The sequence below is a fragment of the Pyrus communis genome, chromosome 11, assembly GCF_041283825.1.
Source record: "Pyrus communis isolate YQ-2024b chromosome 11, ASM4128382v1, whole genome shotgun sequence".
NCBI classification, from domain to species: Eukaryota; Viridiplantae; Streptophyta; class Magnoliopsida; order Rosales; family Rosaceae; genus Pyrus; species Pyrus communis.
In genome coordinates this window covers 28,495,589-28,511,710 of record NC_142575.1, presented here as the reverse complement: position 1 = coordinate 28,511,710, position 16,122 = coordinate 28,495,589, and the positions used below count along the sequence as shown (strand labels likewise).

Genomic DNA, 16,122 nt, shown 5'->3' with positions numbered 1-16,122 from the left:
ATTTATATTTATATATATGTCTTGTGCTACTACTACTACTAAACACCCTATATACGATATATGTTTTATGAAAGGTTTTATGGCATACTAGGATTTTCAAAAAACCTATTACTTATTATGCTATACGAGTTTTCTAAACCTGGGGGTTAGTACGTTAAAGATTAACTATTTTAGTATTACTTATATATCAACTTGGTACACTCATGTTTTGTTTTGCACCCCCTCAGGACTTAGAATCGAGACGTACAATCCCGGCGTCAAGGCATTCCTGCATTAGCATCTTCAAGTCCTCTCGGTGTAGGACCCATCTCTTTGTTCATTCAATTTTATATTATTCCTTTTTAGTGTCTAGGATTAGTTGTATACTTTGAACACGTTCCATAATTGCTAATCATTGTATTTAAATTTATAAGTACTTTTTATATTTATTATTTCTCATGCATCCTAATATGGCTTCATCACCTTCGGGTGTCGGCCAGCACATGCCTACCCTGGTATTTGGAGAATATCAGGGTAAGGCGTGTCATATGCAATTTGTGAATTCTTTCTTTCTCCATTGTGTCTTTATTTATAGTAGTAGGAAAGGTAAATTCCTTACTCCAATAAGATTTATTTACAGTAGTATGGAAGGTAAATTCCTTACTCCAATAAGATTACAACTCTAATAGGATAATTTATAAAGTATAAAGTATGGTAGAATCCTACAAGGATGTCCGAAGATGTAAGAATTACATGATCACATTCCTAAACCATCGGACTGCAACTATTATGAATATATTACTTAATGGAAGTGAATTTCACACATTTTTTTTTTAGCTTTCTACACACCCCTCTTTCTTTATGACCATCAAATCGAATAGATCAAACGAAATGAATACAAGGGTGTGTAAGAGGAGATCAAATCTTCTGCACCCAAAATGGGTGTGGCCTCTCTGGGACCCCAATCATTGACTGACACGTGTTTATAAACCTAACTCTTCTTAACTCTATTGTCATAATTTAACATGTGTCTAATAATTGGAGCCACATAGAGTCACACCTATTTTGGATACATAAGATTTGATCTCAGGTGTGAAAAAAATACTTCCTTAATTAACTAAAATAAATAAATACTATAAATTAAATTATCGAGAAGGCTACGTCTTAACAAACTTGTTATACTAATTAAATTAGAAAACATCCCTAATGCTAATAGGCAAGGAATTCAAATACATAACCAACAAGAAAACTTTAACAATACACAAAATATTAAAAATATCCTTATATAATAATAAACCAAAAGGCTAATCAACTAACTTTTCCAACCATTTAATATTTTCTGAGCCACACCACACCAGGATATATGAGCATCCAATCAACAACTTACGACTATTTGACAATACTGCAGCTACGTGGGATAATACTCTCCAATCCCTGCGATTTGTAGGGGATGTGTTAACAATAATGAATAATATAATGTAATGCATGAGTGCGCCAATTTAACAAAATGGAAACAACGCAGATGTAAGACAGTCCATGATATATGCAAACTCTACAACTATATATGCGCATGTCCTTGGATTATCATTCCGCACTACATCATTTTCCCTTTTGTAATTTTGATCAGTTTTGCAGATTTCTCAGACCGTGATCTGCAAGTAATAATGCCTCATTGGTTAAGGAGCCAAGCACTGTACTGTTTAGACATATAGCTAACGTTTGGTTAGTTGTAGTGTCTTTCAAGAACAATTACGCTGAGGGGAAAATGAACGGGGTGAAAGTTTTCAAATTTACCCAAAATTGAAGGGGAGGGAAAAAAAAAAAAACTTGCTCGCTCTTGAAATCATGTAAAAATTTGGAACAGCAGGTGACAAGAAACTAACGAATTCTGGTTTTGTTACCTTCGCATGCATTTCATCTGGGACCAGAAAGAATGGATGCTTGGGGTGCCACAGAAAAAAGGTTATCCTGATGATTTGCAGAAGAAGAGAAGGCTGTTGGATGATTGAACTTATAGATGATGTCTGGATCCACTTCCATTAGTCCTTGCAAGGCCTGCACTACTGTTGACATGGTAGGCCTTCTTGTGTGATCATACTGCAAACACCAAGCTCCGATCCGTATAGTCCTCACCACTTCTTCCCTATGATTTTCCATGTCTTCATCCAAGTCTTCCACAATATCAATCAGTTGGTCCTGATCACCTCCACCACCACCCTTCCTTTCCAACATTTGAAGTAAGACGAAACTCGACTCTAACCTCGAGCTGTCTGCGTTTTTCCTCCTAGCAACTGTTTCAAGAAGAACAATCCCAAAGCTGTATACATCAGATTTAACGGTGACTGTTGAATCAGGAGCAACATAACCTGGAGTTCCTGGCATTCCGATTAGCAGTTGGCTCTGATCTCTTGCGATTAGTTTGGACAACCCGAAATCAGAAATCTTGGCGTTGAAGTCTTCATCCAAGAGAATGTTATGTGGCTTTACATCAAGATGTATTATTTTGTGCCTACAATCTTCGTGAAGATAAGCCAGCCCTTTGGCTACGCCAAGTATAACCTTCTTTCGAGTCGCCCAATTTAGATTCTTGTTCGGATCTCTCGTGAAAATCCATTTGTCTAGCGACCCGTTCGACATGTACTCGTACACGAGAAGCCTGTGTGTATCTTCAGCACAAAATCCAATTAACCTAGCTAGGTTAAAATGGTGTACACTCCCAATTGTTTCAACTTCTTCTAAGAACCCTATCTCCCCTGAACCCATTCTATCCAACCTCTTCACAGCAACCTGTGTGATGCCATCAGCTGAAGCTATAACCCCTTTGAACACTGACCCAAATCCTCCACTGCCGACGAGTGTAGTGAAATCATCCGTTGCAACTTGCAGTTCAGCATATGAAAACCACTTGAGTCCAGTAACTTGCTCCTCCACTTTGTTCTTCCTTGCCATTGCTACGTATATGATAAGAAGAAAAATGCCAAAACATACAATTGTTATAATTATAACAGAAGGACCTTCAGATCCGAATAATATAAGCAACACTGCGATTATGGCTATCAATATGAATATAAGAAATATTCGCTGTTTTGGTTCCAGGTTAAGAATAAAAGCCTTTATTCTTTTAATCAAGTTCATAGTTCACTTAAAACTTGAAACAGAAGGTTTGGTTTGTAATGAGAGAGAAGAGAGAGCCTTTATCCTTACAGAAGAGAGAGCCAGACTTAAACAAAGGTCCTTATTAACATTAAGGGGCAAGCAAAAAAGAACTGAGAAATTTAATATAGGACTTTCGAGATGATCTAATTTTATTCGCTTGACCAAATATTAAGTTAATACTGCCGGTTCAAATTGAGTTACTTCTGAATTAGACTTGATCAAATTGACGATTTTTCACTATTTTAATATGTAATACAAAAAATGGGTGAGAGGGGGCATGTGCCGTCCCAGGCCTTACATCCCTCCGTCCCCAGGTACACCTAAAAGAAAGTAGTTGAAGACTTATTGTGTGTATATTGTTTCTTTTTGCGTGGTTGACGGGCCAAAGTCAATGAATAGATGGGTTTAATTAGGGTTTAAAATGGAATGACAATTAATAATTTGACTGCCTGCCGGGGAAAAGTTTAGGACTCTGCAGAGGTGGCCATTTAAATATCTTCTCCAGGATTATTCTCATTGTTGAGTCTTTAGGCAACTCTCGTAGCATTAGTTCTTCATAGTACATTGCATCTTGTTCAATAACTTCTTATCAGCTCCATCACTTTGGTAAGTGAACAGGTGTAATTTAGTAAGTGTTAATACCCATTTAGAGATGTTTTCTAAAGTAAAAGAAAGTCCTTGCTGAACTTCCTATTTTTTGCGTGCAAGTCAATGATCGCATATGTTCACTTCTCTATTTCAAGAATTATCCATGTAAAAAACTAGTTCAATTAGTAATTAATCAATCGATTGATTATACGCCTTTTCAGTTCAATTTTATCCAACGTTGGTTACTGGGGTTAAACCACCGACATATTGGCAGTAGCCTTTGACCAAGTTTTTTACTGGTGAACAAACCCTGTTTTTGTCTCATTTTAAATTACCAAACACTTTTGAAAAACTATGGGGCCGATGTTGTAGACACCATCACATAACGATCTACATAGTGTGTTAGGCCTCATATTGTGGAGGCTCTACTGGTTGCAATTCGTGTGCACAGGTCGAGTTACGAGCATGATTAAGGCTAACTTGAATACACGGAATTATTAGTCGGGTGATTTTTTCAAACCTAACACTGCTAGAAATTTTGCCAGTGGGTACTGATCTGGGTGTGGTTATTGATGCCAATGGCCATAGACCACCAGTGGCCACTGAGGATACCCACGGATTGACCATGGACACCCTTCGAGAGGTGATTGAAGGGTGTTGCTAGGGATATCGACCCCAGCTTAGGTTGTTAGTGGGACAATTTTATAATGAGTCCTACTGATTTTCCTTCTTGCATTTGAACTTTATACCAATTACAGAATATATAATATTTTATTCAAGGACACTGCTTTTTAATATGTGGCCAGATTATAAATTTGGTTTAAAAAAAATTAATCTTTCTAGCATTATTCAAAAATAATAATGTTACCTTTTTTTATCAGCTGCTCTTATACAGTTATACTTAATCTTCCATCTTCACGACTTATAAACATGACACAGTTATTAAACTTGATATATAATATTGACACAATATTAATGTATTATAACGTTCAATGTTTATTAGCACACTCCACTATACTGAATTTATCACTGTCTAACTCGGAAGCAAGAAAGGTTCTTCTCCCGCAGGCTATTCCTAAAGCAACAACTCCGAATCTTTTCTCCCTTATTAAAATGTCCTGTTGTGGAAGCCAATTCGCTGTACGAAAACTGCCTGGGGCCGCCGATCACCTTCTGTAATTGGTCAACCGAGTCGTGAGGACTCGTGAGCTTTTTATCAGTCCTTTCTCTGGCTATCCTTTTTCTTGCACGAGTTGAACAAACCCAAACCTACGAGTTGAATCTGTTGGCAATCCCACATTGATGGGGGAAGGCAACAATGATGACTTTAAATAGAATTATCCTACTCTAATTAATACCAAAGCCTTTTGTGGTTAAACCCCACACCTAATGGATTGGACATGTGGTAGTTACCAAGTTGAGAACAATATCAATGTCGTTAGAGTGCACCCCCCGGACCCGTCGATCTAAAAATTTCAATATGGTATCAGAGCCCACGATTTCGGGCTCGTGCAAGCCAAAGGGGGTTCCACGTGAGGGTGCGTGAGGGGACGTGTTGACAATCCCCATATCCGTGGGGAAGTCAACAATGATGACTTTAAATAAGATTGATTACCCTACTCTAAGTAATATCGAGGCCTTTCGTGGTAAAACATCACACCTAACGGATTGGACAGGTGATAATTACCAAATTGAAAACAATACCAGTGTCATTAGAGTGGGCACCCTCGAGCTCGTCAATCTAAAAATTCCAACATGGTATCAGAGTCCATGGTTAAAGGCCCGTGCAAGCCAAAGACTTGTCACCAGAAAGCGTGGGCTTGGAAACAAGTCTAGACTTTTAACATAAAGCTGGCTTCTAAGTTCTTAAGAAGCACTTCCTGAAAAGATTGAAAACAAGTCTAAACTCCTTCTGAGTTTGTCGATGTGTGGATCTCCACGTGTGAACTACTAAAAGGGGTTTCACGTAAGGGGGGCGCGTTGGCAATCCCACATCCCTAGGGGAAGTCAACAATGATGATTTTAAATAGGCTTACCCAACTCTAACTAATACAAATGCCATTTGTGGTAAAACTCCACACCTGATGTAAAGACCAAAAAATGTTATCTAAAAGCTAGGCAAGCTCGTGGGCCAAAATAAAACCATGGTTAATCACAACTATTAACCAAAGTAAATTTCCTTACTTGAATTGATTACAAAATTTATTTCATTTGCTTTATGGCTGCCTCTAACCTCCTTGTTAGATTGCCCACATACCTTCCAACGGGATCAAACCAATCGTAATTCACACTCAATATTTAAACCCTTTAATATAATACTTAAGTGGTGGACCAATATAGAACTAGGTCCAAACGATCAAATCACATTAAACGATTATCAAATATAAACTTAGAATATTGAAGTTAACTTAAAAGGCAAGGTTGGCCCACTAGCCACTTGACGCTGTAGGCGGCTGTTGCCGACGAACGGCTTGAACGACCCATTTTCATAATTAGAATGTATATAACCCTATTTCAGTCTGGTCCAGTATGGAATGAACTTATAATCATGGAATCGACTCGATCATCAGATTATAGATTATAAGTTCATAACCTTAGTCCATTCCCATTTTGGGCGAAACAGATCTACAAAGTCTTTGATTCCAGTTAGTAAGAGGGATCTTGAACTAAGAAATCGATTCTAAAAGCTAAAAAAGGGTATCCTCAGCAATTTCAATAATCAAATTCATTGATATTCCTGGTATAGTAGATGCTATCACACATACAATCATACTCAATTCGATGGAATTGTTTGATCTTAAAGGGGATCTTTTATAATTTCGCATGTGAGGGGTTATTTCTTAGTTTCATCCAATTATTAATAACTTGATTATTTTTAGATAATAGTAGATAGAAACAACGCTCATAAGGAGTCCTATTGAAACCAAGAAATATAGGCATGCCTACCATCCACACCAGAATAAATAAAGTTTTCCGAAAAAACCTGCTAGTGGAGGAAGACCTCCTAAGGATAAGAGACATAGGGCTAAAGAGAGAACCATAAAAAGATCCCTTTTGTATAATCCTACATAATCTTGAATGTTATCAGTTCCAGTATGTAGACCAAATGATACAATGCAAGCAAAAGTTCCTAGATTCATGGAGATATAGAACAGCATATAAGTTATCTTGCGACTAACTCCAAAAATTACCAAATTTTACAAGATTATAGAGCTCAACACGCGAAAGAATTTTCATACCTGGACCGAAGTTCAATTCGACCAAGAAATACCTGGAATCACCCTCAATCCATCGAAAACCCTAAAATGGGTGAACTTCGATCTGTCATCTCTGAGGCTCCGCCACCCCCAAACTTGTTTGGGGTTTGCTCTTGGGCTCGAGAGGGGTTGAGCGATGGTGGGGGTCAAAGGTAGTAATTGCAAGAACAGTAGACCTCCGCCATGAACCCACACGAAGCCCTCGACTTCAATTTTCACAAAAAGAACCCAAATTGACTTGGGTTTTTCGTGTAAATGGAAGAGGAAAGGTCGGGGAAAATGAGGGAATTGGATCCACCCCTTTTGTTTCGCCCACTCACATTTTCTGTTTTGCACTCCTCCAGGTTCTAGGTAGAAGTTCATGTTGGTGGCTTACGAGGATTTTACGGCAGTTCTGACATACTTCAAATAATGTAGGAACTTTATTTCTTTCATATTCTGTATAATTAATATTTTGCCTGCTAGACTGCACTTAGGTTACCTATGCTCTAAATATGTGTATCTACACTTTAAATACCTTCACTCGCACTTATATACTTACCTAGTGTAAATTAGCTAGTTTAGTTTTTATTTACCCACATTTTCATATCACTATCACTTCAGCATTGCACACATGGCTACGTCATCAGCACGTGACGGCCAGCATGCCTCGAGTTAGGTCGGGGTGTGTCAAAAATGGGTACACTATAAATAAATTATGGGTACAAATAAAAGGTTAAAAAAATTATGAGTACAAATAAAAGTTTAAAAAATAAGGGACAAAAAGAAATTAATCTATGGATACAAATTAACATATAAAAGAAAATTGGTACAATTTAAAAAAAATGGTTGCAAATTAAAAATGGGTACAAACTAGAAATGGAAATATATGATAAAAAGTATAGCCATAAATATAAATATACCATATGAAACGGTTCTAACACCAAATGAATATATTTAAAAATAAAAATTAATTATCTTGACATGTAAATATTTTCTTTTTGAAATAATTAATGACGTTTATTAAAATCCAAGGACCTTGATAAAAAATTGAAAATGAATAAGATTTCAATCAATGGAGTAGAAAAAATAGGGATGAGAACCTAATTTCTCCATATATAATATATTAGCTAGTAACATTATCTAATGTAACGCATATATAGATTCAGTCAAGTTGGCTAAAACAGTGTAATTCACTCTCTGCACAAAAGTTCGAATTCCCTTCATCGTAGTTTAGATGAATTTAGTGTTGCATCGAGTTCAAATCAAATGTGTCCACTACTTGCATAGTTTGATGAATACAGATACAGATTATTCATGTGTCGAGTCCATACCAACACATTAAGGGTAAAAAGGGAGGGGCATTAGACTCCAAAAAAATCATGCCAAAAAATGGAACTTTAACGAAAAACTCATAGTATTGTTTACTTTAACGAAAAACCACAATTTTACACTAAAAAATCAATCATGTACTGTTCACTTTACCCTTTATTTTGTTCTTATCGTTAAAACTCAAAATTTTCAAACCCTTTTCATTAGTTTTCCTCAAAAAAAAAAAAAAACACTCAGAAATACATGGGTTTCGAGTGCAGGGCATAAAATGTTAAAAACAAGGGGCAGGCCTCAAGAGATTGAGCATTCATCAAACCCAGCATCCCCTAATTATAAATAAAACAAGAGAATGAGAATCGATGATAGAGGAGAACACACAAAAATGGAGCAACACGATCATAAGTTGATGAGCCCAAATTTTCACATAGCCATGTTCCCATGGTTTGCAATGGGACACTTGACTCCATTCCTCCACCTCTCTAACGAGCTGGCCGCTAGAGGCCACGAGATCAGTTTCTTGTTGCCCAAGAAAGCTCAAATTCAGCTTCAACGTCTCAATCTCCACCCACACCTCATCACCTTCCATCCAGTCACCGTCCCTCCCATTGAAGGCCTCCCGTACAACACTGAGTTTGTCTCCGAAATCCCGCTGGCTTTGAGCTATTTGCTCACGCTTGCCATAGACCTCATCCGCGACCAAATACAAGATTTTCTGAAAACAAGTGTTACTGACTGTGTAAAGTCGACATGATTTTCTTTGACAGTGCCCATTGCATACCAGAGATCGCAAGAGGCCCTGGCATTAAATCCATTTTCTTGTCATTTGCGCGGCAGTATACGCACTTTCTCTTGTTCCGATATGTAATTACGTGACCAAAGGTGCATGCATGGCGCCCATGACAATGACTGAAGAACATCTTAACCCGCCTCCTGGGTACCCGTCGTCAACTGTGGTATTGACGCGTAGCCATGAAGTTCAGTCCTTGATGACATCAAGATCGTGTGGCGTTGGGATTAGAGTTAACCAGAGGCTTATCACAGGACTCAGAGCCATCAAAGAATGTGACGCCTTCTGCCTTAGAACGTGCAGAGAGTTCGAAGGTGACTTTTGCGATTACTTGGAAGCACAGTTTCAAAAGCCAGTGCTTTTAACCGGACCAGTATTGAGCCTGGAAAAAGGACCAAAATTATTAGAAGAAAGGTGGGCTGATTGGTTTGCCGGGTTTGAAGCCGGATCAATGGTGTTTTGTGCATTTGGAAGCCAGTGGGCATTTGGAAAAGACCAATTCCAAGAGCTCGTGTTAGGGTTTGAGCTAACTGGGTTGCCATTTTTGGTAGCTGTGAAACCGCCATTGGGTTGTGTGACAATTGAAGAGGCATTGCCTGAGGGGAGAGGGTTAGAGGGAGAGGAGTGGTGTTTGGGGGCTGGGTACAGCAGCCTTTAATCTTGAGCCACCCAGCAGTTGGGTGCTTTGTGCACCACTGTGGGTATGGGACAATGTGGGAGTCTTTGATGAGTGAGAACCAGATTGTCCTGGTCCCACAATTGGTGGACCAGATCTTGGGAGCCAACTTGCTGGCTAAAGAGCTCAAGGTTGCAGTGAAGGTAGAGAGAGAAGAAGATGGGTGGTTTTCAAAGGAGAGTTTGAGCAAAGCTGTTAAAGGTGCGATGGATAAAGAGAGTGATGTAGGTGTTATGGTGAAGAAGAACCATGCAAAGTTTAGGGAAATAATATCGGAGCCAGGGTTTATGAGTGGCTACGTTGATAGGTTTGTTGACAATCTGAAAAAGCATGTTTAATTAATGTCTTTGATGTCTTGTTAACGTCTTTGATGTATAACAGTTGAAGCTTATTTCAATAATAATACTTGGGTACTAAAAAATGAGTAGAAATTGGAACTCAAAACTTTCCATCGCTAATTCTCAAAACTTGTACTTATAATCTGAATCAATCGTATTAGAAATCATTTTGTAAGGATACCTCTGCCAAAAATCTATCAAAACAAAGTCTGTTTAGTTAATCTAACTATACTTGTTATGATAAACTAGCATCATATATCCTAACCAAATGCAAAGTGTCCCTAACCATCAAATCTTATTTCCACTCGACGCACATCAGCCAAACTACAGCCTAAAAGGCATTTCCAGCCCAACAAATCTTTGTTTCAGTTAGCATGCAAAACCCTAGTTCATAAAACACCAAACACTACAATTTGAATTGGTTACAATAAACACCCTCCATACAAATGGAATGGCAAAATGCAAAATATAGTTCAAAGAAATTGAAGCAACCATGTAACTTTCGACTCCAAATTAATGACGAGTGTCGACTGGAAGACCGTGGCATGAGTAGCTTCAGCACATCTCTTCATACATGTTCATGTCACCACTATAGAATTCTACCCAAGGCTAAAAGAAGTGATACAAAGCGGGTAAGAAATGTATACAGCTCAAAAATAAACATCTGAAAATCGATCCATCTTAGGATTTAACAGATGTGCTTGTCTGGTTTCCAACTTTGATGGCTGAATCCATCTAAAACACAATGCTGGAGTTACAAAATAGAAAAACGTTGTGAACGCTGCAGTTTAGACAACTTCAACCTGACAAGTCCTAGAGCCCCTTTCAAGCATTAATTCTTTGTACAACTCATCATTGTCAACAGTCATCTTAGTCAAAACTTTACCGCTGTTTAACAAACACTTTGCCACTTTCTTCACATGCGGATATCCCTCGAGTCCCCTTATAGTGATAGTCTTGAGGTGTCCTGTCACACAAATAGGCACAGACTCCGGTGTACTCCATAGATCCTCTTTTGAGTACCTTTCAAGCTCCTCATGATCCTCAATGCATTCCTCATCCTGAAAAGTACGAATGATGAGAATACAAGAGAGCATCAAGTTGTTATGACTTAGCATGAGCATAAATATATCTTACTTCTTCATATTCAATGACAAGAGATGCCAAATTATTTGATTTCTTGAGCAACTGTGTTAGCAAATCCCAATGATAGCAATCGAAAACAAGCAACTTCAATTCAGTCAAATGATTGAAAGTAGGCAGACAACCCTGTTTCACGAAATATCAAAAAATTGATCAAACACATCCTCATCATGCAGACAATAAACATATCCTCATCATGCGGATAAATCACTCCTTCAATGTACTAATGCATATGCTGTTTCAAAGCATAAGTTGTCAAAACGTAATATAGGTTTCAGTTACAAACACTACTTTGTGTTATAAACACTACTTTGTGGTACAAAGAAAGAATGATGTACAGGGTAAAAGGATAGGAAAAACGCGGCATGCCAGGGATGTGTATTTCCCTCATGTAATTAAGGAGAGAAAGAAAATGTGTGCACGCAAACTTTTCCACATTCGTTTCGTACATAAAAGGTAATTAAGATCTAATTCTGAAAAAAGATAATAATATAAAACGTAGAAACAAGATGAGAATTTTATTATCCAACTACATTGCTGTTTCTTTATTATTTCCTTCTTAACCCAAAACCAAAATACTATTTGATTTCTTCAATCTGTCCAACTTTGAAAGGATATAAAAGATGGGTTTACATGCATGCCTGACTGCTCCAGTCTTCCTCTTTATAAATGAAGGGAAAACATATCTTCCCTTCTTCTCTTAAAGAACCCCCGCCCTCCTTCCTATTTTCCTCTCAACCAAAAAAAGTGTACAAGAAACGAGTTGAGGAATATACTTACCGCCACAAAATGAGCTGAAATAGACAGATATTTAACATTGGCAAATGTCTTCAGAAGCGCAGTTGCTCGTTCAAAGAAGTGACGCTGGAGTTTCCCAAGATGGCAATAGAAATCGACACTGCCTTTGACTGGGGATTTTAGATTCACAAATGAATAATTTGACAAAAAGTCCTGCTTAATGTCAAGCTGTTCAAGCTCTGGAGCATTAATAGAAATGTAGTACTTTGGATTATTATCATCATAGAGATCAGTTAAGAAGGTCATTTTTAATCTCTTCAGTTTAGGAGCAGAGACCTTAAAATTCCAAAGCCTACAATCTGTGACACATGCAAATAGAGATAAATCTTCAAGTACAGGGCAGCACGAAAAAAACTTTTCCATTGAGTCGGCTTCAGGATTATCAACTCTGATATCAAGGACCTTGAGGCTTGGGAAACAGCCTGATGTAGGAGGAGCATAGGTAATAAAATCTGACTTCACCTTCAAAACCTCCAGTGTTTTGCACATGAATACACGTCGAGGAAACTCCAAAGGCGGGTCCTCTTGATAATCATCACGATGTGCTTGAACACAAAGATCAAGTTCAACGACATTACGCCTAATGGCAGCGCGAATCCAACCATCAATACGAGGGGCATCCTCAACACGACAGTAGCAATGAAGACGGAATTTTTTAACAACTGAATTGCCACGAAAGTAGAGTACACGATCAACAGATGTCATAAAATCGACATGGTCAGACACATGTTCGTCTTCCCATGTGATACCATCAGGGAGGGACACAGAATCTCTCCATACGATAGGTAAAGTTTCAAATTCGCAGTCTAGATTGGGGACAGAAGCCCAAATGCTCTCCCATCCTTTAGACAGAACGCAGGTCCTCACAACATCTTTTGCTGGAAGAAGGGAGAGTATGCCATAAAGAAGTTCCTTTGGCAATTTACTAATCCTATCTGCAACCATGGCTTGAAGCTTTGAACCCGTTTTTATTACCCTGTAAATTTCAAAAAGAAGTGAAATTTTACTTTCTATCTATCTACCCATGAAATCCATCTTTCGAATTGAAAAAAAAAACCCATGAAGAAAATAATCAATGCAACAAACCCTAGGAACTGCATTCAATCTTGAATTTTCTATTGATGATATCTCAGTTTTCTCGGTAACCAAGCAGATGATAACGAAGTGAAAAGAAAGGATTGCGAAGAAGAGAAGTACCTTGAATGTTCTGAAATGGAGAAATTGAGAAGATCAATTGCATCAACAACGACTGCGTTTCGACCTTTGCTGCTGTAACTCGCTCTCTTTGAAAAACCTTCTTGCTTCGCTCTGCTCGCTGTTTGGGCTTTTCAGGAGGAGGGAAAGAAAAGATATACCAGTTTTGTATTTGTCTAATTGCCCAATAGTCCCCGTACTTTACCAGAATTTTCAGTTTTGCTCTTGCCGTTTTGTTTGTTTCACTTTCGTCTTTGTGTTTTCATCCTGTTTAGCAAAGTTAGTTAATCCTTGATCCCTCAACAACATACTTTTTTCTCTCTCTTAAAAAGATGACCTGGCTTCACCATAGCAGTTCACTCTTTTTGGAGGCCGGAAAGACTCATAATGATATTTCAACCTCAACAACATACTTGGTTAGACCAATTTTATTTCGATTCCTTAGGTAATGCCTTAACCCTAATTTTACAATTTTCTTTGGAGTAAATATTGATCGTTGAGTATGAAAAGATTTCAGACTACGAAAACTTGTCGAGGACAATATGCATTGAAATGTTATATGACAATGCTGTGAATTTTGTGTTTTAGATGAGTTAATTCTATTTTTCTCTAATACTAAAGTTATTTAAGGTTGAACCTCCATGAATATGGACAACTCTATTCTTAAAATGCTAAGGGTATCATATTTTTGTACCACAATTGTAAGTCATCTGATGTGATAAGTGATATGTACATGTCATTTTAATTAATGAGTTTATTTCATTGAATGTTGGGTTATGCATCATCATGTGGTAAGCTAATGCGGTACAAAAATGCTAACATTACTTTTTATTACACCCCCTCAAGTTTACCAAAGTCACCATATATATATATATATAGATGAATAGAAGAACTTTATGATGTCCTCAAGAGAATGGATAAACAAACACCCTTTTTAGCCTCATACATACCCTTGTTCAATCATGCATGTTATTTCTTTTAAATCATTCAATCTTATGGTCAAAAATAAGGAGATTTGTGAGAAACTAAAAATGATGCGTAAAAACATCTCTCAAGCCCAAAATCTGGTGTATCAGGTGTGTCCAATACCAGCATGAGTTCCATGAGTACATATCATTTTTCATGTGTGGAAACCACCACCAACAAATTAAGGATAAAAAGGAGAGGGACTAAACTCCAAAGAGGTCACACCAAAAAACACTCGGAATTCCAGAAAGGCATGTGTTTCATGTGTGTAGGCATCAAATGTTCAAAATAAAAGGGCAGGCCTCACGAGAGAGTGAGAATCGTTGATAGAGGAGAGCACACAAAAATGGAGTTGGTGAGATCTAATTTTCACATAGCCATGTTCCCATGGTTTGCAATGGGACACTTGACTCCGTTCCTCCACCTCTCTAACGAGCTGGCTGCCAGAGGCCATAGAATCACTTTCTTGTTGCCCAAGAAAGCCCAAACGAAGCTTCAACATCTCAATCACCACCCACACCTCATCACCTTCCATTCAATCACCGTTCCTCACGTCGAAGGCCTCCCAAAGAGTGCTGAGACGGCCTCCGAAATCCCTCTATCTTCGATCCATTTTCTCACCATTGCCATGGATCGCACCCGCGACCAAATACATGCTTTCCTAAAAGCAAGTGCTGCTGATCCAAAACATATAATCGACATGATCGTCTTTGACCTTGCCCATTGGATACCGGATATCGCAAGAGGGCTTGGTATTAAATCCATGTATTATGGTGTCATTTGCGCGGCTGTATACGCGGCTGCTCTTGTCCCAGCACCAGAATGTAATAGTGTGCCCATGACAGTGACCGAGGAACGACAGCGGAGGAACCCACCTCCTCCGTACCCATCATCAACCGTGGTAATGACGCGGGACTATGAAGTCCGGTCCTTGATAGCCATTAGGGAGCCGTGTGGAGAGGGGGTCACATTTTACCAAAGGGTGATCACATCCACCAAAGAATGCGACGCGTTCTGCCTTCGAACGTGCAGAGAACTGGAAGGTGATTTTTGCGATTACTTGGAAGCGAAGTATCAAAAGCCTGTGCTTTTAACTGGCCCTGTATTAGGCCTAAACAAAATCCCCCAACAATTAGAAGACAGGTGGGCTGAGTGGTTTGCTGGGTTTGAGGCTGGGTCTCTGGTATTTTGTGCATTTGGAAGCCAGTGGATCTTTGAAAAGGACCAATTCCAAGAGGTTTTGCTAGGGTTTGAGCTAACTGGGTTGCCATTTTTGGTAGCTCTGAAACCGCCATTGGGTTGTGAGACGATCGAAGAGGCACTGCCCGATGGGTTTGAAGAGAGGGTTAGAGGGAGAGGGGTGGTGTTTGGGGGCTGGGTGCAGCAGCCATTGATCTTGAGCCACCCAGCAGTAGGGTGCTTTGTGCACCACTGTGGGTTTGGGTCGATGTGGGAGTCTCTGTTGAGTAAGAAGCAGATTGTGTTGGTGCCACAATGGCCGGACCAGATCTTGGGAACCAAGTTAATGGCCAAAGAGCTCAAGGTTGCAGTGGAGGTGGAGAGGGAAGAAAGTGGGTGGATTTCAAAAGAGAGCTTGAAGGAAGCCATTAAAAGTGTGATGGATACGGAGAGTGAGGTGGGTGTTGTGGTGAAGAGGAACCATGAAAAGTGGAGGGAAATAGTATCGGAGGCAGGGTTTATGAGTGGCTATGTTGATAGATTTGTTCAGAATCTCAAACAGATCGTTTAATGTTGTTTGTAGATTAACTTCTCCATCTGGATTATGTCGACTTTTACTGTCTTTGACATCTTGATGATTTTAACGTACAGTTGAAGTTTATCCAACGACTAATCGTTACCTGTTAATAGATGAGAGTGGCATTATTGCCCTGGTGGTTAAGGCATTCCTCTCCAACTCATTGACTCTCG

At 38.8% G+C, this 16,122-nt stretch overlaps 1 protein-coding gene and 3 pseudogenes across 4 annotated transcripts; 2 read left to right on the top strand and 2 right to left on the bottom strand.

Moving 5' to 3' along the window:
• Window positions 1–1,189: 1,189 nt before the first annotated feature.
• LOC137714511 (G-type lectin S-receptor-like serine/threonine-protein kinase SD2-5 pseudogene) lies at window positions 1,190–3,228 on the bottom strand (annotated as a pseudogene). Of its 2 annotated transcripts, XR_015953019.1 has the most exons (3): window positions 3,184–3,228; window positions 1,881–2,930; window positions 1,190–1,413 (listed from the first exon to the last, which is right to left on the bottom strand). The product of XR_015953019.1 is annotated as a G-type lectin S-receptor-like serine/threonine-protein kinase SD2-5 pseudogene, transcript variant X2 (transcript). The 2 variants fall into 2 exon arrangements; XR_015953018.1 differs by lacking the exon at window positions 3,184–3,228 and having other exon boundaries at window positions 1,881–3,177.
• A 5,469-nt stretch (window positions 3,229–8,697) lies between these two features.
• On the top strand, window positions 8,698–10,092 carry LOC137741484 (UDP-glycosyltransferase 79B9 pseudogene; annotated as a pseudogene).
• A 369-nt stretch (window positions 10,093–10,461) lies between these two features.
• LOC137743806 (F-box/LRR-repeat protein At4g14103-like) lies at window positions 10,462–13,349 on the bottom strand. The gene is made up of 4 exons (XM_068483743.2): window positions 13,231–13,349; window positions 12,016–13,009; window positions 11,230–11,361; window positions 10,462–11,153 (listed from the first exon to the last, which is right to left on the bottom strand). The coding sequence occupies exons 2-4, from the start codon at window positions 12,976–12,978 to the stop codon at window positions 10,881–10,883; spliced, it is 1,368 nt and encodes a 455-aa protein (XP_068339844.2). The 5' UTR covers window positions 12,979–13,009; window positions 13,231–13,349; the 3' UTR covers window positions 10,462–10,880.
• Window positions 13,350–14,521: 1,172 nt separating this feature from the next.
• On the top strand, window positions 14,522–16,097 carry LOC137741932 (UDP-glycosyltransferase 79B3 pseudogene; annotated as a pseudogene). Its single transcript, XR_015953173.1, has one exon. The product of XR_015953173.1 is annotated as a UDP-glycosyltransferase 79B3 pseudogene (transcript).
• Window positions 16,098–16,122: the final 25 nt, after the last annotated feature.